Source organism: Salvelinus sp. IW2-2015, linkage group LG33, assembly GCF_002910315.2.
Source record: "Salvelinus sp. IW2-2015 linkage group LG33, ASM291031v2, whole genome shotgun sequence".
Lineage (NCBI taxonomy): Eukaryota > Metazoa > Chordata > Actinopteri > Salmoniformes > Salmonidae > Salvelinus > Salvelinus sp. IW2-2015.
Window position 1 is genome coordinate 20,456,134 of NC_036872.1, and position 23,900 is coordinate 20,480,033.

The 23,900-nt window shown below is 45.4% G+C and overlaps 1 protein-coding gene across 3 annotated transcripts in view; it reads left to right on the forward strand.

Annotated features, from left to right (window-relative positions):
• Nucleotides 1-23,900, forward strand: part of LOC111957646 (ankyrin-1-like) — a 312,240-nt gene that overhangs the window by 10,521 nt on the left and 277,819 nt on the right. For all 3 annotated transcript variants that reach the window (XM_023978549.2, XM_070437046.1, XM_023978546.2), the window contains exon 20: nucleotides 918-1,014. In XM_023978549.2, the coding sequence (XP_023834317.2) occupies nucleotides 918-1,014 (97 nt within the window). The remainder of the gene's footprint in view (nucleotides 1-917; nucleotides 1,015-23,900) is intronic.

Here is a 23,900-nt window from a genome sequence, read left to right on the forward strand (position 1 = left end):
TTGAATCCTAAGCAACCTGCATACACATTGTTTGGCATAGCTACTATAGTAGGTCAAAGCTGTGTGCTGGTAAACCTTGGTAGAGCATGGGTAGAGTAGGCATTTTGGTGCTCACCTGAATTTCCTTTCTACTTCGTAATCAGACCAATCCCTGCTTCTCACTTAAAACTTTGTTTTTTGTTTTTAAAATCCATGTTGAGTCCTCTATCTATCTCTGTGGTGCCAGTGCACTTGTGTGTCCATGTAGTTGTACTCCATGTACTTTGTGTGTTTTGTCACAGCCAGGACTCTCAGAGGGAGAGAAGAAACCTCTCAACCCTGTTTAAATCAGTTTAATTGTGCCAGATTGGGTCCATGTTGACGTGGACAATGTCTAAAGGGACAGCGAAATCCCAATGGACATGGCTCTAGTGATGTTGTCTTGTTTTAGACTCAGTTCATGTTGGGCCATATTGTAACTCTCCAGATGTTAAGGAAATCTGGGATATTTTACCATACTTATCCAATATGCTGTGCTCCAAATATTCAACTACTGGAAACAGTTTATAGCTGAAAAGTATATGAACACATCACATTTGAGATGAATATTGAACAAAGTGTAGGGGCCATCTTATTTCTGTCTTTCTCCATGTTCTCTCTCTCCATCTGCCTTTGGGTCTCACTGTGACCGTGGCTTCACTAAATCTCTTGCCATTGACACATGTACAGCATTAACACATGCACAGTGTGTGGAGTGTAGTGGCCCTTTAACTCACCAACCTAACTACTATATCAACCATGTGTTATATTTACTGAACTCATTCTATGCTCTCTAACTCTGACTCACATGTTTCAGTTATCTTGTATGTGTCTTTATCTATTACACCCCTCTGACCCGGTCTGTCCTCTCTCTCTGCCCTTCCTGTTGTTGTCTGAAGGGGAGGAGCTTTTGGGGACGGAAGGAGCCAGGTACATGAAGATGGATGACTTAAAGGACCATGATGACGATTTCCTGTCACCCAAGAAATCAATGGAGTACGAGAGAGGGCTGGGCACTGTGTAGGGTTGGCTGGGGTAGGGGATGGGGTAGATGGAGGGGGTTAGAGGGGGCTGATGGGGGGGTATGCAATGGTAAAGAACAGGGAATGGTTGGATTAGAGCAGTATTGGGATGTGTGGAGTGGAATAAGAATATTCCCTTTATTCACCGTGTTCTGCTCTTCTCTCCAATAGTAACTACTCGCCTGCCATTCCCAGGATCCCTTGTGTATCCCCAGAGACGGTCATCCTGAAGGAGCATGACATGGAGCAGGTACACAACAGACGGGTTATGTTCTGTCCTAACGTGGGGGTGTCATTATAGTTGCTATATCATTACTGAACATGTGTGTATCTAAACCTGTGGAGAGTGAGTAGAAAAGTACAAATGTAAAATGCTACAATGAGCCATTCTCCTGTCTTTTAGGTACACACTCCAATGCCATTACAAAAAGATTACGATGAAGACTCCCTAATCCCCAGCAGTCCAGCTACAGAGACCTCTGACAACGTCAGTCCTGTGGCCAGCCCCATACACACAGGGTCAGTACACACAGCAATGTCTGTGTCCGTCCTCCCCTGCCTGTAGCCCTACACTGACAAATGCCTTATGTTGTCCATAAACAATATCCAAGAGTAGGGTTGCAAAGCTACGAGTAATTTACTAAAGTTATCGGAATCTTCAGTAATTTTGGTAATTAACAGAAAATCTATGGCAAACTATCGTAACTTTGGGAATTTATACATTACATGACCAAAGCTATGTGGACACCTGRTCGTCAAACATCTCATTCCAAAATATTGGGCATTAATATGGAGTTGGTCCCCCCTTTGCTGCTATAATAGCCTCCACTCTTCTGGGAAGGCTTGACACAAGATTTTGGAACATTGCTGCGGGCAGTGATGTTGGGCAATTAGGCCTGGCTCGCAGTCGACATTCCAATTCATCCCAAAGGTGTTCAAAGGGGTTGAGGTCAGGGCTCTGTGCAGGCCAACCAAATTCTACTACACCGATCTCGACAAACCATTTCTGTATGGACCTCACTTTAGGCACAGGGGCATTGTGCTGAAACAGGAAAYGGCCTTCCCCAAACTGTTGCCACAAAGTTGAAAGCACAGAATCATCTAGAATGTCATTGTATGCTATAGCATTAAGATTTCCCTTCACTGGAACTAAGYGGCATAGCCCGAACCATGAAAAACAGTCCCAGACCATTATTCCTCATCCACCAAACTTTACAGTTAGCACTATGCATTCAGGCAGGTAGCGTTCTCCTGGTATCTGCCAAACCCAGATGGTGAAGTGTGATTCATCGTTCCAGAGAATGCGTTTCCACTGCTCCAGAGTCCAYTGGCGGCAAGCTTTACACCACTCCAGCCGACACTTGGCATTGCGCATGGGGATCTTAGGCTTGAAACCCATTTCATGAAGCTCCCAACGAACAGTTATTGTGKTGGCATTGCTTCCAGAGGCAATTTGGAACTTGGGAGTAAGTGTTGCAACCGAGGACAGACAATTTTTACACGCTACGCACTTCAGCACTTGGCGGTCCAGTTCTGTGAGCTTGTGTGGTCTACCACTTTGCGGCTGAGCCGTTGTTGCTCCTAGACGTTTCCACTTCACAACAACAGCACTTACAGTTGACCGGGGCAGTTTTAGCAGGGCATACATTTGAAGAACTGACTTGTTGGAAAGGTGGCATTCTATGACAGTGCCACGTTGAAAGTCACTGAGCTCTTCAGTAAGGCCATTGTAATGTCAATGTTTGTCTATGGAGATTGCATGACTTTGTGCTCGATTTTATACACCTGTCAGGAATTGGTGTGGCTTAAATATCCAAATCTACTAATTTGAAGGGGTGTCCACATACTTTTGTGTACTTGAATAACTTAAAACAATGTATTCATATGGTATACCTTTGGTAACACTTAATTTGGATAGTATATCTGTAGATGCTCTACAGACTATTAGTAATTTCAACTAACCCTATCCCAAAACTTATCCTAACCCTAAACTTAACCCTTACCCTACCCTGACCTTTGCTCTTACCCTTATTCTAAACCTAACCCTAACAATAACCTTAGCAAGCAATTGCTTAAGAACAGATAGCGTGTTGCTAGTATGACCATCTTTTGAGCATAGTTTGACCTTCATTTTTTATATCGGTGTCCATATTGTCCATGATTTTCTAGTAGATAGGCCAAATGGTTCAAGAGGAAATAGCCTATTTAATGATAAAAGTATCTAATCAGGCCTCCCGAGTGCATCACAGTGCTTGAGGCGTCACTACACACCCGGATTCGATCCCAGGCTGTCACAACCCGCCGTGACCAGGAGTCCCATAGGGCGGTGCACATTTGGCCCAGCGTCATCGGGGTTAGGGGAGGGTTTGGCCAGTGGGGCTTTACTTGTCTCCTTGTGGTCTAGACTTCGGTCGTCAGTTGAATGGTGTTTGCTCCAGCGCAATGGTGCAGCTGTTTTCCGGGTTAAACGGGCGGGTGTTAAGAAGAGCGGTTTGGCGGGTCATGTTTCAGAGGACGCATGACTCGACCTTCACCTCTCCCGAGCCCATTGGGACAAGATCAAAATTGGATTGCAATTGGATATCACYAATTTGGGGAGAAAAAGGCGGTAAAATACAACAAAAATATATATATATATTGTATCTAATCAACACTGGAATTATTTTCTATAACCTCTGCAAGTCGTTCAGCTATTGACTTTTTTCACAACTGCCACCAGTTTGCCGCCAAAACATTGCAAAAAATACATATTGACATAGTAAAAAAAWATATATATATAGAAATCAATATTTAATACTTTAACCCCCATATTAAACAATGGTATTCACTAAGTTGTTGGTATACAGTATACACAATACAAGTCAAAAGTTTGGACACACCTACTCATTCAAGTGTTTTTCTTTATTTTGACTATTTTCTACATTGTAGAATAATAGTGAAGACATCAAAACTATGAAATCACACATATGGAATCATGTAATAACCCCAAAAAATGTAAACAAATCAAAATATATTTTATATTTGAGATTCTTCAAAGTAGCCACCCTTTGCCTAGATGACAGCTTTGCACACTCTTGTCAATCTCTCAACCAGCTTCATGAGGTAGTCACCTAGAATGCATTTCAATTAACAGGTGTGCCTTGTTAAAAGTTAATTTGTGGAATTTCTTACCGTCTTAATGGGTTTGAGCCAATCAGTCGTGTTGTGACAAGGTAGGGGTGGTATACAGAAGATAGCCCTATTTGGTAAAGTACCAAGTCCATATCATGGCAAGAACAGCTCAAATAAGTAAAGAGAAACGACAGTCCATCATTACTTTAAGACATGAAGGTCAATCAATCCGGAAAATGTCAAGAACTTTGAAAGTTTCTTCAAGTGCAGTCGCAAAAACCATCAAGCGCTATAATGAAACTGGCTCTCATGAGGACCGCCACAGGAAAGGAAGACCCAGAGTTACCTCTGCTGCAGAGGATACGTTCATTAGAGTTACCAACCTCAGATATTGCAGCACAAATAAATGCTTCACAGAGTTCAAGTAACAGACACATCTCAACATCAACTGTTCAGAGGAGACTGCGTGAATCAGGCCTTTATGGTCGAATTGCTGCAAAGAAACCACTACTAAAAGGAAGCCAATAAGAAGAAGAGACTTGCTTGAGCCAAGAAACACGAGCAATGGACATTATACCGGTGGAAATCTATCCTTTGGTCTGATGAGTCCAAATTTTWGATTTTTGGTTCCAACAAAACCATTTATTTTTCAACTGGACAATGACCCAACGCACCTCCAGGCTGTGTAAGAGCTATTTGACCAAGAAGGAGAGTGATGGAGTGCTGCATCAGATGACCTGGCCTCCACAATCACCCGACCTCAACCCAATTGAGATGGTTTGGGATGAGTCGGACCGTAGAGTGAAGGAAAAGCAGCCAACAAGTGCTCGGCATGTGTGGGAACTCCTTCAAGACTGTTGGAAAAGCATTGAAGCTGGCTGAGAGAATGCCAAGAGTGTGCAAAGCTGTCATCAAGACAAAGGGTGGCTACTTTAATGAATCTAAAATCTAAACTATATTTAGATTTGTTTAACCCTTTTTTGGTTCCTACATGATTCCATATGTGTTTTTTAATAGTGTTGACGTCTTCACTATTATTCTACAYTGTAGAACATAGTAAAAGTAAAGAACAACCCTTGAATGAGTAGGTGTGTCCAAACTTTTGACTGGTACTGTGTATTTTTTTTATCATCTTGTTTAATTATTTAATATATTTTACATAAGGCCACACAGAGGACCAGAGATAATTACAGACACCTGTGATAATATGAAGTACCCAAAATGGCCACTAGATGTCTTATGATAGATTACATAAAATCCTTGAAATCTACCAAAATTCTGGTAATTTACTGGTAAATGTAGAAAGTTTACAGTAATACACCCTCCCTTTGCAACCCTATCCAAGAGCGGAAATAGAAACATTGGTAGGCTGTCTAATGATGTGGGGACGCTTGTCTTTTGTTAGGTTCCTGGTGAGTTTCATGGTGGATGCTCGGGGCGGCTCGATGCGAGGCAGCAGACATAACGGCCTGCGTGTCATCATCCCTCCACGGACCTGTGCCGCCCCCACACGGATCACCTGTCGTCTGGTCAAGCCCCAGAAACTCACCACTCCTCCCCCCCTGGTGGAGGGAGAGGGCTTAGCCAGCCGTATCATATCACTGGGCCCAGCCAGCATGCAGTTCCTAGGGTGAGGACTAAACCTACACTGTAGAGTATTGAAGGGAGGACATTTTGATATCAGGAAAAAAAATTGAATTCTAAAATTGTTTTCACCCTTCGGTGAGGGTATCCACTAATTACATTATGAGCTTATTGTCTCTGTGACTTTCTGTGTCTTTCAGGCCTGTGATCGTGGAGATCCCTCACTTTGCTGCTCTGGGTCGAGGGGACCGGGAGCTGGTGGTGCTGAGGAGTGAGAACGGCTCTGTCTGGAAGGAACACCGCAATCGCTATGGCGACGATGTGCTGGAGACTATCCTCAATGGGATGGATGAAGGTAGTAAAATGAGAAGTTCTACTAACTCAGTCAGACCTGATTACGGTCACTGATAACAGGCTGTTTGGTGTTCATCATTGCTTTCTTATCAGTACTGTAAGACTAATACCCACTCTCATTGACCGCTACGGTCTGCCTGTTTATTCCTTTAGAGCTGGAGAGCCAGGAGGAGCTTGGGAAGAAGCGTATCCGACGAATCATCTCCACTGACTTCCCCCTCTACTTTGCTGTGGTGTCGCGCGTCCAGCAGGAGAGCGATCTGATTGGCCCAGAGGGGGGTCAGCTGACCAGTAAACTGGTACCGTTGGTCCAGGCTTCGTTCCCTGAGACAGCGGTCACCAAGCGAGTCCGTCTGGGCCTGCAGGTGAGATGGGAGGATGAGGAGGAAGAAGGAGGAGGAAGACAGTATCGTTAGTGCCTGCCTGTATCACCAAGAATGCTATATGCATGCTATATGGATTGGGTTTGAATTTGATCTGCACCTTTAAAATAATTTTTGCCTTGCCAAGAGGTTGAACATTTGCATATTTGTGTTTTTTTTCTGTGTGCTACACACGAACACTGAGATGTACTATGTACATACACATAGTACAGTCTATTGACTATGGGCGTTTTAACCTTCAAAGTTTATATGAGGCTGTTTTGAAAGTGCATCTTTGAGTCACCAATGTTTGCAAATGAGCATGCCAGTGTCCTAAAGCTTAATGCATCATTCACTACTGTGGTTACATTCTATAGCTATAGTCATGGTTAGACAATGCAGAGGGACTTTGTTGAAAGTGAGTGTTCTTTAGCAGCATGCCTGCTATGATCAGAGTGGAGAGTGGTTTGGATTTGGTTTCATACCTGTGTGTTGAGGGGTTTTAGCCCTTGCCATGGATAAACCTCCATATTGGCCTACATAGTAGCCTCATTTTTAGAGAGAAGTATGTTACAGTAAACATGGCACAGGATGCATTTCACGGTAAGGTCTACACTTGTTGTATTCGGCGCATGTGACAAATCAAGTTTGATTTGATTTGATTCCACCATCCATGGACCTTCCATCTCCCATGCTGCTTTGGTGCATCCACTGTGTTACCTGCAGCCTGTAGAGCTGTGAATGTAGAACCTTATAGCCTCATAACCRGGTGATAGGTTTACTCTAGCAGATACGCTAACATTCTCAAAGGCTGTACAAACTTGAATGTGTAGTGAGGGAGACCATTTATTTGATTTCATATATCATTTCATATTCATCAAGTGAAGCAAGTGAACGAGGGAATCTGTGCATGAATGCTTGAATTGTGAGATGTATTCTATACTTTGACTGGGTTAAAAAAACATATTTTTCTTTRAGATCTGTTTGCATTAATGTCTAAAGGTTTATGATTTTTTGTGAATATAGATTTTCAAATGTTAATATTTGTTTCACACTTTTACAATAAACACTGACAACAAGAAAGAAACGCAATGTGTCTTTTCAAATTGTTTGTATGTTTTGGTGTAGATTCAAAAAGCATTTTGTTGACCATAGACTTCTCTCTCTTTCTCTTCATACTTCARTTCTTCCATTTTATTTATTTATCTGTACATTGTCATCTGTTACATCATCACATACATTCTATTATCTCTCACTGTCTTCTTTTCTCGTACTCTTTCGCTCTACATTGCTATCTGTCGGTCTACCTTTGTGTCAATTTCTCTCCCTCTTTCTCTCTGTGCCTTCCTCTCTTTCTTCTCCACACTCCTCCACCACATCGTTGTCTCTCCCTCCACACATCCTCTCCCCTCCAACCTCAGGCCCAACCAGTCCCAGACGAGCTGGTTGCCAAGCTGCTGGGTAACCAGGCAACCTTCAGCCCTGTGGTGACTGTGGAGCCACGGCGACGCAAGTTCCACCGGCCCATCGGCCTGTGCATCCCCCTACCCCCCTCCTGGAGAGATAGCCCCCGGGACTCTGGAGAGGGGGACACTACCAGCCTCCGCCTGCTCTGCAGTGTCATCGGTACGCCAACACTTTCACACGCAAACCTGACTGAGGCCTTACAGTGGACTAATGGCACAGTGGAATAGTTGAATAGTTTGCCTCTATATAGAGTAAACTATGAGTTGGACCGCATGATCACCTCATAGACAGAAGGAAATTCATTGAACATAGTGATTCAAAGTCTCTCAGCTGTGAGATGGGAAAATCCAGATTTAGGTAGGTCTGCAAGCCAGAGAATATGCAATGTGTCAAGGTATGCATGAAGGGCTGTAGGAAGTCAGGCGCAGGAGAGCAGATATTTGGTAGCAAAACGGAGCCTTTTATTTGGTGAACCAAAAGCACACCGCACAAACGAACACGAAATACAAATACGAGTTGAACATAACCCAGCGCAACCAGCCTAACGTGCGCATACATGAAAACAGATAAACAATACCACACAAAGACATGGGGGAAACAGAGGGTTAAATACACAACACATAATGAGGGAAATGAGAAKCAGGTGTGTGGGAAAACGAGACAAAACAAATGGAAAATGAAAAATGGATCGGCGATGGCTAGAAGACCGGCGGCYTCGACCGCCGAACAACGCCCGAARAAGGCGAGGCATCGACTTCGGCAGAAGTTGTGACACAATGTCATTGCTATATACAGTAACTGTTGATTCTCTGCACCATAACAATGGGTGTCAGAGTGATATGGCGAAGTAAAATCTCCTTGCATGTTTAATATACCTTTTTCTCCTCATCCTTATATATTGGTGTAACTGATGTCTCTTCCTTCTCCCCAGGTGGCACAGCCTCAGCCCAGTGGGAGGACATCACAGGCACCACCAAGCTCATATATAGCAAAGACTGTGCCAACTTCACAACCAATGTGTCAGCACGGTAAGTATACAGCAGCAACTCACTCATTAGCATTCATGTTAATTAGACATTCAAGTTCACATCCTAAATCTCACAATCCAGCTCTTTCTGTCACAAGAGCAGTCAAATGCAGCCGTTTCTTCTCGGTAACAATGAAGCACCTTAATGTGATTGTTTTCAATTAAAATGGTCAAAAAGACACTCTGAGTGGGTAGGGGAAAACTGAAAACTAGCTGTTATTGGCAGAGAGGTTTGGAACTCTCTTTRTAATTGGTCTATTAACTAATTTACCACCTGGTAATGTCACCAAGCAGCCCAAAACTCCATCCCACCAAAACAGACATACATTTCAGGGGGTCTTTTCAAACAGCTCTTACACTAAAAGGGCATTATCATAATTTTCACAYTTTCACAGTACTATTCCAACCTCATAGTGTGGAAACATACACTCACATGCCAGTTTATTAGGTACATCCATCTAGTACCAGGTCAGACTCCCCTTTGCCACCAGAACAGCCTGAATTCCTTGGGGCATTCTACAAGGTGTCTGAAACGTTCCACAGGGTTGTTGGTCCGTGCTGAGGCGATGGCATCAGGCAGTTGCTTCAGATTGGACAGCGGTACATTCATGTAGCGAACAGGCCGTTCCATCTCATCCCAAAGATGTTCTATTAGGTTGAGGTCTGGGYACTGACCAGGCCACTCAAGTAAACTGAACTCGCTGTCATGTTCAGGCGATGTTCTTCTATTCCTCAATTGTCCAGTGTTGGTGATCGTGTGCCCACTGGAGCCGCTTCTTCTTGTTTTTAGCTGATAGGAGTGAACCTGGTGTGGTCGTCTGCTGCAATAGCCCATCCGTGATAAGGATCGACAAGTTGTGAGTTCCGAGATGCCATTCTGCACACCACTGTTGTACTGCGCCGTTATTTCTCTGTTTGTGGCCCTCCTGTTAGCTTCCATGATTCTTGCCATTCTCCTTCAACCTCTCACCAACAAGCTGGTTTCACCCACAGAACTGCCGCTAACTGGATGTTATTTTTGTTTGTGGCACCATTCTCAGTAAACACTACACTGTCGAGCGTGAAAACCCCAGGAGGGCAGTCATTTCTGAGATACTGGATCTGGTGTGCCTGGCATCGACGATCATACCATGCTCAAAATCACTTAGGTCACATGTTTCGTCCATTCTAACGTTCAATCGAACAGTAACTGAATGCCTCAATGCCAGCCTGCCAGCTTTATATAGCAAGCCATGGCCACGTGATTCACTGTCTGTAGGAGCGACCCATTTTCGTGAACGGGGTGCTGCACCTAATAAACTGGCCGATGAGTGTATATAAAACTGCAAAATCATGTTTTTGACTGCATTGGGCGTTTTAGGTATGCTAATCACCTGCATATCTCAAAGGATCTAGTCATGAGGAACTTAAGGGTTGCCATATATCTTACACACTGGTGTCTCTTCTCAGGTTCTGGCTGGCTGACTGTCCCCGGACAGCCGAGGCCATGTCTTTRGCCAACCTCCTGTACCGGGAGCTCTCAGCCGTGCCCTACATGGCCAAGTTTGTGGTGTTTGCCAAGATGAACGAGGTCCGTGAGGGCCGCCTGCGCTGCTACTGCATGACTGATGACAAGATGGACAAAACCCTGGAGCAACACGAGAACTTCAGCGAGGTGGCCCGCAGTCGCGATATCGAGGTCAGTGCAGGGGGTTATATTGATGGTTATCATGATGATGTCATTGCTTAGAAGCWTCATCTGAAGAGGCACTGTGAAGTGAGTGGAGGGAGCCATTGGCTGTGTCCGAATACCCATACTTGCGTCCTAAATAGTAGGCTGTTTGAGTATGCAAAAAATAATGCTTAATAGTATGCAACATTTCAAAAATACAGTAAAGTTTAAGTGCCAGGATGTTATACTCATTTCGCCTCTTCATCTAGTAGAATCCGATGCACACTTTAACCACAATGCAGTGGAAGAGGTGGGCTTCAAGTGATAGGCCCTAGTTCTCTTCAAGTAGTCAAACAATAAAACTAGGCTACTTAATTGGGAAGATGCCAAATACCGAAGCTTCTACAGTGGTGTTCAAATGTAGGATGAGTAGTTTTTGTTCCCCTTTAAATGATAACAAGTATTGCATCATTGGCTAAATCTTTGAAAACAGAATTATATWTRTTTTTTTACTAAAAATATCGTTTTTACTGCTGTTTGAAACTGGTGGACCAAAACCGAAAGTAAAAGGCTCAAGCGCGAGTCTCCGCCATTTTACGGGGAAATGGGATCAAATCAAATCAAATGGTATTTGTCACATGCGCCGAATAACCTTAACCAACAATGCAGTTTTAAGAAAATACATTAAAAAAGTCATAGATAAAAGTAACAAATAATTAAAGAGCAGCAGTAAAATAWCAATAGCGAGGCTATATACAGGGTGTACCGGTACAGAGTCAATGTGCGAGGGCACCGGTGTCGAGGTAGTATGTAGGTAGAGTTATTAAAGTGACTATGCATAGATAATAACAGAAAGTAACAGTAGTGTAGAAGAGGGGAGGGGGGCAATGCAAATAGTCTGGGTAGCCATTTGATGAGATGTTCAGGAGTCTTATGGCTTGGAGGTAGAAGCTGTTTAGAAGCCTCTTGGATTCAGACTTGGCGTTCCGGAAGGTGGCTGGAGTCTTTGACAATTTTTAGGGCCTTCCTCTGACACCACCTGGTATAGAGGTCCTGGATGGTAGGAAGCTTGGCCCCAGTGACGTATTGGGCAGTACGCACTACCCTCTTTAGTGGGAGAGGGATATTTRTTGCAGGCTAGCYCTGTTGCAATTCACCTAGTTTCCACATAGGGGAGAAATTCTGAGAAATTCTAGGTGTAGCACATTTAAACTACAGTAAATACTAAACCATCTTTTGATTTCTGAATGTGTCAGCACCATGGACTTGAGATGTGGTTGCGTWATTGATGTCATGTTAATCAAGCCTTTTGATTTGTACATATGGAGTGTTTTAGTTTTGTAGGCTACTCATATAATTATTTAATTTATGGATCAAGATTTAGCAGTCGTTCTGATCTCGTTTTTTACATTACGTTGCTGTCCAGCGGTTCTGYATTTGCGARGCACCCGACTGTCCACGTTTTAGTGTGCAATAGCCTTTTGATTTGAACGTTTGAAAAGTTTTCATGTGTGTACTAGGCTATTTGATTGAATTTGTAAATGTTACAGCACTTTGGTTTCACTAATAATAAATATGTTGAAATGGAACCAAATTATCTGTTTTTGTCTTCAGTACTTTTTAAATAAGATAGATGGGCTATATGGTCTACTACGGTATAGGTTGAATGTGGATAGGCTGCCTCTAACCAGCCTGAGTAGGCCTATAACTCCATTCCTATTCTATTCTGAGTTTAGAGAAGTTATTCGAATTGAAAATGAGCTATTATCAGGCTGGTTAATGCGATGCATGTCTGTTGAATTTGGAAAAATCTCCCCGCACTCGGCCCCGCCCCACCTACTCAGCCAGTCAGGAGCCGCTACTGCGTTGCGACCATGGCATACTGCATACTTTTTATTAAACGGTACGTGCAAAATAGCATGTGACAATYAGTGCATKGTATACAGTTTAAGTATGTAGTACACTAGTACGGGTATTCGGACATGGCCACTGTGTCTAAAGTTAGTGTCCTCCCCCTCAGGTGATGGAGGGTATGCCGCTGCACCTGGAGTGTTCTGGGAACCTGGTCCCAGTGAGGAAGGCTACACAGCAGCCTCGCTGTTTCAGCTTCCAGGCCTTCAGAGACAATAGACTCCCCGTCTCTGTCAAGGTGTTTAACTCTCCCTCTCTGTCTTCCTTCCTCTCTCCATTACTCCCTCCTCTCTGGGTCTCCCTCTCACACTGAAAATATCTCTTGTCTGTTTCGCTCGGTTCTCTCCTWCAAGGTGAGAGATAGTAGCAAAGATCACTCCGGATTCCTGTCCTTCCTGCGAAAGTCTACCAAGTACGAAGACAGCCAACATGTGCTGTGCAACCTCAATATTACCATGCCTCTGTGTATCAAGGTAGGCCTAAAAAAATGCTTTTGGGGTGCTTTGAAAAGCACTTTTATTTTATAATACACAAACACATATTTAATTTTGGGAACTTGTGASATCTGAGACAAATTATATATTCCAGAGGCTTTTTGCTTATGTTTGATTGACAGGCTGCTGGGAGTGAAGACCGGAGGCGAACTCTGACCCCATTAGCCCTGCGAGAGAGATACAGCGCCCTGAATGAGCCTGCCATGGGTAAAGGTGCCTGCCATCCCATCCCTATGATACCCCATACAGACCACCATTGTCTTCCGACAGGTGGCGTCATTCCTACACGACGCTCGTCCCTCAATCAGTGCAGATGACTTAGTCAAGCTACCTGACATAAGACAATGACATACCCCACATGAACACGTTCACATTCCATGTGCCCCTTCATGCAGTAATAATCACAACTGTACATTAACTTCTCATGTTAAAGTATCAGTTGTGGTCTGGTTTCTGCAGCATCAATGAGTGCCATGGAAAAGACAGAGCTGAAGATGGCTTTGATAGCTGAACAGTTGGGACTGAGCTGGGCTGGTGAGTGAGTGGAATGAGTGTCTGTGTCTCGTGCCTGTGTTTGGTGCTTGTGTCGGCGTCTGAGTCTGTGTATCAGTTTTAATGGCTTGCGGCTGCTTTTCCTTTCCTCCCTGCCTCTGTCTCTCCACCTTTGTCTCTCCAGAGCTGGCGAGGGAGCTACAGTTCAGTGTAGATGACATTAATAAGATCCGTGTGGAGAATCCTAACTCCCTATTGGAGCAGAGTTCTGCCCTGCTCAGCCTATGGGCCACCTGTGAGGGCAAGAGAGCCAATAGTAAGTACCTGAGATCCCATATAGGTCAGTGGATCCTTCCTGTGRATCCTCTTATCCTATATTCATCATCTCCACTCACCCACCGTACAGTCTTGCACTGGCTCTTGGATTTGCATGTGAGACTTGTCTACTCTATGCAGTACCTTATATTAACATTGTGTTAACTGTCGTTTTCTGGGTCAAACCTGGGTCTGTCAGGGTACTGGTAAACAATGTCATTATTCTCCTCATAATATCTTCCACTTCCTTGTCTGTTATTTAACGGTCCATTTCCCATTTTCCTGCCTCTCGTCTCTGTCTTCTTTCTCTCTATTCTTTTCTCCTCCCCCTTTCTCTGTCTCTCTTTCTCTCTTGTGGCTCCTATGTACAGTGGAGAGTTTGTACACAGCTCTGAAGAGCATTGACCGGATGGACATAGTAAACATGTTGGAGGGCCAGGGGCCACAGCCTGCAGGGAGGCAGGCCCGGGAGCCAAGCAGACACAGACACAACGAGAGCGACCACATCTCCCCCAGCCTGACCAATGGTAAGGCTTCTCCTCATCCCCATGCAGCCCTCTCCCACCCCCAACCACCATACCCTACCAGTTCTTCTCTCTCTCCTCCTCCTCCTCTGCTGCCACCATCACCATCCTGCCCCAATCCTCAGTCAAAGGCTGTCCTATATGCTATTGCCATAAACTTGAGATTTCGACAGATGTGAAACGCAGCACCTGGACCAGGGCTCAAGACACTCAGACAACTGCCTCTGTGGTGCCCCTCTAAAGCCTGACTCAGATATATTTTCTTGTTTGTGGTTGAGTACTATGTATCAATGACCTGTAGAGCCTTCAATCAGCATCACAACCTTGTCTAATAGTGCCAGCTACATTTTAGGATTCTCTCTCCACTGAAATGGCCGATGCAACTGCTATATGGATTTAAGCAAAATGAACGGAGCCTGCCAAAAAGAGTATAGATCGAAATAGAGATAATTCTTTGACATACACAAAAGTTTGTGGACACCTGCTCGTCGAACATCTCATTCCAAAATCATGGGCATAATTTAGGGTTGTATCCCCCCTTTGGTGCTATAACAGCCTCCACTGTTCTGGGAAGGCTTTTCAGTAGATGTTGGAACATTATGGCGGAAACTTGCTTCCATTCAGCCACAAAAGCATTAGTGAGGTCGGGTACTGATGTTGGGRGATTAGGCCTGGCTCGTAGTCGTCGTTCCAATTCATCCCAAAYGTGTTCAGGCAAGRTCTTCCACACCGATCTCGACAAACCATTTCAGTATGAACCTCYCTTTGTGCATGGGGCATTGTCATGCTGAAACAGGAAAGGGCCTTTCCCAAACTGTTGCCAGAAATTTGGAAGCACAGAACTGTCTAGAATGTTATTGTATGCTGTAGCGTTAAGATTTCCCTTCACTGGAACTAAGGGGCATACCTCGAACCATGAAAACAGCCATTTTTCCTCCTCCACCAAACTTTACAGTTGGTACTATGCATTCGGGCAGGTGGCGTTCTCCTGATATCCGCCAAACCCAGATTCGTCCGTTGGACGGCCAGATGGTGAAGCGTGATTCATCACTGCAGAGAACACATTTTCACAGCTCCAGAGTACAATGGCGGTGAGCTTTACATTACTCTACCCAATGCTTGGCATTGCGCATGGTGATCTTAGGCTTGTGTGCGGCTGCTCGGCCATGGAAACCCATTTCATGAAGCTCTCGATGAACAGTTCTTGTGCTGACGTTGTTTCCAGCAGATGCAGTTTGGAACTCGGTAGTGAGTGTTGCAACCGAGGACAGATGATTTTGAAGTGCTATGCACATCAGCACTTGCCGGTCCCGTTCTGTGAGTTTGTGTGGCCTATCACTTCGCAGCTGAGACATTGTTGCTCCTAGACGTTTCCACTTCACAATAACAGCACTTACAGTTGACCAGGGCAGCTCTAGCAGGGCAGAAATTTGACGAACTGACTTGTTGGAAAGGTGGCATCCTATGACAGTGCCACGTTGAAAGTCACTGAGCTCTTCAGTAAGGCCATTCAACTGCCAATGTTTGTCTATGGAGATTGCAGGGCTGTGTGCTCGATATTATACACCTGTCAGCAACTGGTGTGCCTGAAATAGCCGAATCCACTAATATGAAAGGGTGTCCACATACTTTTATATATTCAATGTATTTAAAGATCAATTGGAACCTCAAGAAACATCTGTTTTCATGTGTGTTTGATGAAGTTGTTAGCAATAGGAAAGTTGATGATTTAAAAAGAAATAGATAAAATTACTGAAATGCTGTGTTAGTCAGCTGTATGGTGTGTTGTATGAGATTCTGTTCATGCTTGCCAAATGTATATTTTGTTAGATCTGTATTCAGTGCGTAAGTTACTACTGTGTCGTATCTGTGTATTTGACAGGTTTATGTTATTACATCCTATAAAGTACGATTTTGGCTATGAGTTCATGATGTTCYTCTTTATCCAACATGATTTAAACCACAAACTGCCTACATAGGCCATGTGAGATATCGTGCAGGATATTATGTGTCTGTAAAAAACAAGCATTTCCATACATGAATTCAGTCTGTAGTCTTTCCTTCAAGCATACTGCAGTTGGCTCTGCTTCCAGTGGTCATTTCTCAAACTTTGACTACTTTTACTCATGGTTTACTATTTTACACATGCATGATATACATCAGATTGACTCCAGTTTCACCACTGGGACTGGTGTAAAAAAAACTGCACTGGACTGACCATCACTGGAGTGCTGTGGCCTCTCTTCTGGGTCTGCTCTGTGCCCCACTATCTCATGTGTCATCACAGCAGGTGCCAGSTCCCCTCAGTGCAAACTGGAGCAATAACAGGTGATGTAACTCATGCATAGATATGACCATGATGGACAAAGGGACAAACGGGAGATGCTCAGTCAGATCACAGCTGCAGTGACTCTGATATCTAACACCTGTCCAGTCTYCCTCCCAAAGCTCTTTCTTCTGACGCTGTCTGTGTAACAAGGTGGTCACACTCTCACGGGACAATACCAACCTGARCTCTAGACATGGTATTGTTTATGTTTATTACAACAAGGATTTTCAAGAGATCTATGATTTATCTTTTGGAGTTATGAATGATAGTATGGCTGATAAGTTTGTTCCTGATTTTTCAGAGGATGTAGAACGTAGGTAGGCCAGTATTTGACATCAGGGAATGGTACAGAATGAGGATTCACTCTCTGACTGAATGTCAGTCTGGAAGGTGCTTACTCCCTTGGTGAAAACTCCCTTGGTCCCCTAATTAACCTTCACAATCAAATGAATTGAAAATTACAATAGATTCTGAAGTGGGAATCCAAGCCTGGAGACCGCAATTAGATTCCACATTCTATTTTTAACCCAGATAGGATGCATGCAGCACTGTCTTCCTATATCTATAGGAACAAATGTTTTTTTATTCTACCATTTAGAATAGAAATTATGGAGAACTACATTCTTCTTACTGTACCTTTCAGTCGACCTGTTCTTGTCTTTTCCTTATTTTCATCACGTTTGGCTCTTAGTGATTTTGACATTCAATCCCCTTTCTTAACTCTAGTGGTTTGAGTSTAAGACGCATGATTTGCAACTCCGTAAAAGCAATGAGTTCCATTTAGTCATACTAGCGAGGCTCGGGAGGCCTGATCTGAATCCAGCTAGGCTTCTATAAGGGTAATGTTACSCTCTCTGCCTGTGTGTGCATGGGGCTGTATGAGTCTCTTCAGACCGGGGGTCGTTCCATTCGGTGCACTGTGTGTCCCTCTGGGATCCCCGTACTTGTTCCTTTTGAATCTCTGTCCCCTCTCTCTTTGTGTTTCTCTGGACATGTCATCTGCAGCCTGGCCGCCCTACTCTTCCTCCTTCTCACTCCTCCTCTCCGACCTCTGAACTCATGCCCTCCGACCTCATGTTGACCTCTGGCCCTCATCTTTATTTTGATGACCAGTTTTTTTTTTATAACTCTTTATTGTTGTGCTCTTGAAAATTCCACCTTTTTAACCGTCTGCTCTGTGACCAAACCTCCTCACACACTGTGTGCTCAGCACCCCCGGGAGAGGGAGGTGTCCCTTGTTCCATCACTCTCTCTGTCCATCTCTCTCTCTCTTTTCCTCCTCTCCCCATCTCTGTCTATCTCTCTTTTTCTCTGTGCATGTCTTTCTTTCTTCCTCTTTCTCTTTCTGTCCTCTTCCCTCCTATCTTCCCTCTCTGTTTCCCTCCCTGCCCCCCTGCCTGTCTGCATGTGCATGAGGCCCACTCTTGTCGTTCACCTCCTGTATGCTTGCATGGAAGTATTGGAATGAAGATGTGTCAGAAGCAGTGGCCTGTGGGAGATGTAGTCTGGGAGCTGTTTATGCCTCTGAAACTTGTAGCTGCTTTAATATCAGACTGATATTGCATGGCATGCATGCTGGGGAATGACCCGACCGTTTAGTCTGCCTGTTTACATCCTCTACTGTATATTGTTCTCTGTGGGGGTAAAAAGGTCCTGAACCCGTTTTAACCATGTGTTTTGACTGCTCTGTTCATGTATGAATGTTGGGACATGTTGTTGATCAGTTGTTTGTGTGTATGTGTGTTTGTCCTGTGTCTTTGAGTCTCTCCAGAATTAGGGGATGTAGTATCTATGCCCTTTCTCTGTCACAACTCATATTTGCAGGGAGTGTGTTCATGTGACCCTTCCATTCAGTCTCTCTGTTCCATGTGTGTTGGTGTGTGAGTGTGTATGTGTGTAAGTATATTTGTGTGTATACATGTCTGTGTTTTAAATTGTTGTCTTTTATGAGTGTCTTCAGTGTCTTCATTTGAGTATTTCACTGTGTCCCTTCTTCCAGTCGGTGTGTGATTGTGACTATCTTTCTGTGTATGTGAGCTTCAGCCAGTTTGTTAATATTTACAGTGTTTGTCTTTTTTACCAGGAGGGCCAGGCCACCACGTTCATTCCCCACGAACACCCTCCCTCATGCCCTCCTCTCTCTCTCTCTGTCACCGCCCCACCTCACCATTCAACTGACCATGGGAGTGATACCACCCACAGACACACACGCATAGAGAGAGAGAAGGACTGGCAACAAGACTGGATGGCAGAATCACACAAATGTTAGATGGTCTTTTAGATTGTCAGAGACACGAACAGACAATCTAAAYCCATGTACAGTAGAACCATATTGATCACCAGGAGACACTATTGTCAGCTACCATAAGGGTTCAGATCATTCATACACAACCTTAAAAGGTGGTATTCCAAACAAATACCATGATATTTATGTGACATGAATCATCCTCACCCTACTGGCTAAAGAGTAATGTATACACGTTTAAAGAAAGCTCATCAGCTGGAAGTCTTAAACCTTGTGGAACTGTTAAGAGGTTTTATCTACTGGGGTTATGCATATTGAAGGATACTTGTTATGAAGGATGCATATTGAAGGATACTTGTTATGAAGGATGCATATTGAAAGATACTTGTTATGAAGGATGCATATTGAAGGATACTGTTATGGCTGATGAATGAGGAACCCAAAAGCGACTTGTAATTAGTAACAGAGTCTTTATTCCAGTATTAAAAAATAATGATTCTCCTGGATATAATCAATGTAATCCAAAACAGGAAACTGAAATCCTCTCGTCAATAGAGAGGAACGACTTGGAGACGCGACCACAGACTGCAGGTCGCTTCGGGAAGGCACTGGCCGTAGCTGGACATAGACACCTGCTCACACGCAGCATCTGAAGAAGGCAAAGAACACGACAGGGGCGAACAAGGACACAGGAACAGCAAACATCAAACAAGAATCCGACAAGACAGAAGCGAAAACAGAGGAGAAATAGGGACTCTAATCAGAGGCAAAATAGGGGACAGGTGTGAAAGAGTAAATGAGGTCGTTAGGAGAATGAGAACAGCGGGGAGCAGGAACGGAACGATAGAGAGAATGAGAGAGCGGTGAGAGGGAGAGAGGAGGAGGAGAGAGAGAGAGAAAGAACCTAATATAAGAACCAGCAGAGAGGAAGCACAGGGACAAGACATGATAATCAATGACAAAAACATGACAGTACCCCCCCACTCACCGAGCGCCTCCTGCGCACTCGAGGAGGAACGCCTGCGGCAACGAAGGAAATCATCAATCAGACGAACGGTCCAGCACGTCCCGAGATGAACCCAACTCCTCTCCTCAGGACCGTAACCCTCCCCCAATCCACTAAGTACTGGTGACCACGTCCCGAGAACGCATGTCCATGATCCTCCGTACCTTGTAAATAGGAGCGCCCTCGACAAGGACGGGGGGGGGGAGGGAAGAACGAACGGGGGCGCGAAGAAAAGGCTTGACACAAAGAACATGGAAGACAGGGTGGACGCGACGAAGATGTGCGGAAGAAGCAGTCGCACAGCGACAGGATTGCGACCTGAGAGACACGGAACGGACCAATGAAACCGCGAGTCAACTTGCGAGAAGCTGTCGTAAGGGAAGGTTACGAGTGGGAAAGCCACACTCTCTGACCGCGGACAAACACTAGGACTCTTAATCCTACTTTTTTGCGGCTTCTACACTCTGCGCCCCGTAACGGCAATAGATCACCTGACCCTCCTCAGGTGCGCTCACAACGTTGGACAAAGCCTGAGACGGATGGGAACGCTGGACTCGGCGGCTGGACGAAACAGAGGAGGGCTGGTAGCCAAGACTACTCTTGAAACGGGGACAGGCCCGGTAGCGACGAGAAGGAAGCGAGTTGTGAGCGTACAATCAGCCACAGGGAGCTGTTCTGCCACAAGACGCGGGGTTTCGAAAACGAAAGGACTGCGTAATATGCGACCAAATCGACTGATTTGGCCACTTTCTGCTTGACCGTTAGACTGGGATGAAACCCGGAAGAGGAGGACTGACGGAAGCACCAATCAAACGACAGAACTCCCTCCAAAACTGTGACGGAATTGCGGACCTCTGTCTGAAACGGCGTCTAAGGGAGGCCATGAATCTGAAACACATTCTCAATGATGATTTGTGTCCGTCTCCTTAGCGGAAGGAAGCTTAGCGAGGGAATGAAATGTGCCGCCTTAGAGAAACCTATCGATAACCGTTAAGATCACAGTCTTCCCGCAGACGAAGGCAGACCGTAAATAAGTCTAAGGCGATGTTGAAGACCATGGTCGAGAAGGATTGGGAAGCGGTCTGAGACGACCTGGCAGGAGCGAGAGTTACTGACTTAGTCTGCGCGCAGTCCGAACAAGCAGCCACGAAACGGCGTTCCGTCCCGCTCCTGGTTAGGCCACCAAAACCGCTGGCGAATAGAAGCAAGCGTACCCCGAACGCCGGGCGGTGGCCAGCTAACTTGCAGAGTGACGCCACTGAAGAACAGCCAGACGAGTAGAGACAGGAACGAACAGAAGGTTACTAGGAACAAGGCGCCGGGCACGCCAGTGTGAGTGAGTGCTTGCTTTACCTGTCTCTCAATTCCCCAGACAGTCAACCCGACAACACGCCCTTCAGGAGAATCCCCTCGGGGTCGGTTTAGAAGCCACAGAAGAACTAAGAGACGCGGATAAGGCATCAAGACTTGGTGTTCGTTATTTCCCGGACGATAGGAAATCACGAACTCGAAACGAAGCGAAACAAACGCCCAACGAGCTTGACGTGCATTAATCGTTCCGAACGGGTACTCCAAGGTTCTTATGTCCAGTTACAACGACAAGACAAAAGGACGGTCGCCCCCTCAACCACGTGCCCTGCCACGCTATGGCAAGGCGATGGCGAGCAGCGCGTGGTCCCCACAATAGTTGCGTTCCGATGCGACAGCGATGAGAAAAGTAAGCGCAAGGATGGACCTATCGTCAGACTGGAAGCCGCTGAGACAGAATGGCTCCCACGACCCACCTCAGAGCGTCAACCTATCGACAATGAATTGTTTAGTGACGTCAGGAGTAACAAGGATAGGGGCGGATTGTAAAACGCTTCTTGAGGTGAGATCAAAAGCTCCTGGGCGGAACCGACCACTTTAAAGCAAGTCTTGACAGAAGTCAGAGCTGTGAGAGGAGCAGCCACATTGACCGAAATTACGAATGAAACGCCGATAGAAATTAGCGAACCAACAGAGAAAGCGCTGCAACTCGACCACGTGACTTAGGGACGGGGCAATCGCTGACAGCCTGGACCTTAGCGGATCCATCTGAATGCCTTCAGCGGAAATAACAGAACCGAGAAATGTGACAGAGAGACATGAAAGGCGCACTTCTCAGCCTTCACGTAGAGACAATTTCTAAAAGGCCGCTGGAGTACACGTCGAACGTAGCTGAACATGAATCTTCGGAGTGACGGTGAAAAAAATCAGGATACGTCAAGGTAAACAAAACAAAAATGTTCAGCATGTCTCTCAGTACTACATAAACTATGCCTGAAAGACAGCTGGAGCATTAGCAGAGACCGAACGGCGAACCGGTATTCAAATGCCCTAACGGAGTGTTAAACGCCGTTTTCCACTCGTCCCCCTCATCTGATGCTACGAGATGGTAAGCGATTACGAAGGTCAACTTAGTAAAAGCACCTGGCTCCCGCAAAATTCTCGAAGGCTGACGACATAAGGGGAAGCGGATAACGATTCTTAACCGTTATGTCATTCAGCCCTCATAACTCCACGCAGGGGCGCAGGTACCGTCCTTTCTTAACAAAGAAAAATCCGCTCCGGCGGGGAGGAAGAAGGCACCACGGGTACCGGCGTCGAGAGAAACAGACAGATAATCCTCGATAGACCTTACGTTCGGGAGCCGGCACAGAGAGTATAGTTCTACCCCCAGGAGGGAGTGGTCCCCGAGGAGATCAATACAACAATCAACGACCGGTGAGGAGGAAGGGAGCTGGCTCTGGACCGACTGAAGACCGTGCGCAGATCATGATATTCCTCCGCACTCCATGTCAAATCACCAGGTTCTCCTGAATAGAGGGGACAGAAGAACACAGGAGGAGATAGCAGACAATTAAACACTTCACAGTGACAAGAACGTTCCCAGAAGATAGAATTACTAGACCAATTAATAGAAGGATTATGACAATACTAGCCAGGGATGACCCAAAACAACAGGTGTAAAAGGTGAACGAAAAATCAAAAGGAAATGGTCTCACATGTGGTTAACCAATACTGTAGAGGGTTAAAGGTAGTGTCTCACATCTGATACTGGGAGAAGAACTACCTCTAAGGCGAACATGGCGTGGCTTCCCTAACTGTCTGAGAGGAATGTCATGTTCCGAGCCCATGCTTCGTCCATAAAACAACCCTCAGCCCCAGAAGTCTATCAAGAGGCACTGCAGGAAGCAGCCGAACCGGTCCAGCGTAGATGGACCGACAAGTAGACAGATCTTGATGAGAGACCTGAGAGTAGTAGCGCTCACAGTAGCCCTCCGCTTACTGATGAGCTACTTGGCTTTACTATACTGGACATGACACTGAAAATGTCCAGCAGAACCGCAAATAGAGGCAAAGCGTGGTGATCTCCGTTCCCTCTCTTATCGAGATGCGAATACTCCCAGCTGCATGGCTCAGTCTCTGAGCCGGTGGGAGGAGATGGTTGAGATGCGGAGAGGGGAAACACCGTTAACTGCGAGCTCTCCTCCACGAGCTCGGTGACGAAAGATCTACCCGCTTCGTTCTATGCGGATGGCAGGTGCAATCAAAGAGTCCACGCTGAAGGAACCTCCCGGAGAGAATCTCATCCTTAACCGCTGCGTGGAGTCCCTCCAGAAAACGAGCGAGCAACGCCGGCTCGTTCAGTCACCGATGCAGCAAGAGTGCGAAACTCTATAGAGTAATCCGTATGGATCGAATCACCTTGACATAGGGAAGCCAGGGCCCAGGAAGCCTCCTCCCAACTGAACGATCTAAGAAACCGGATCATCTCCTTTAAAGTTCTGATAATCGGTTGAACACCTACCCTTGCCTCCCAGATAGCTGTGCCCCACTTCCGAGCCCCAGTAAGGAGTGAATTGTACGTAAGCGATCGACTCTCTCACATAGAGTAGTGTTGGGCTGGAGAGAAACACATATCACACTGGGTGAGAAAAGAGCGGACACTCGATCTCTCTCTGTC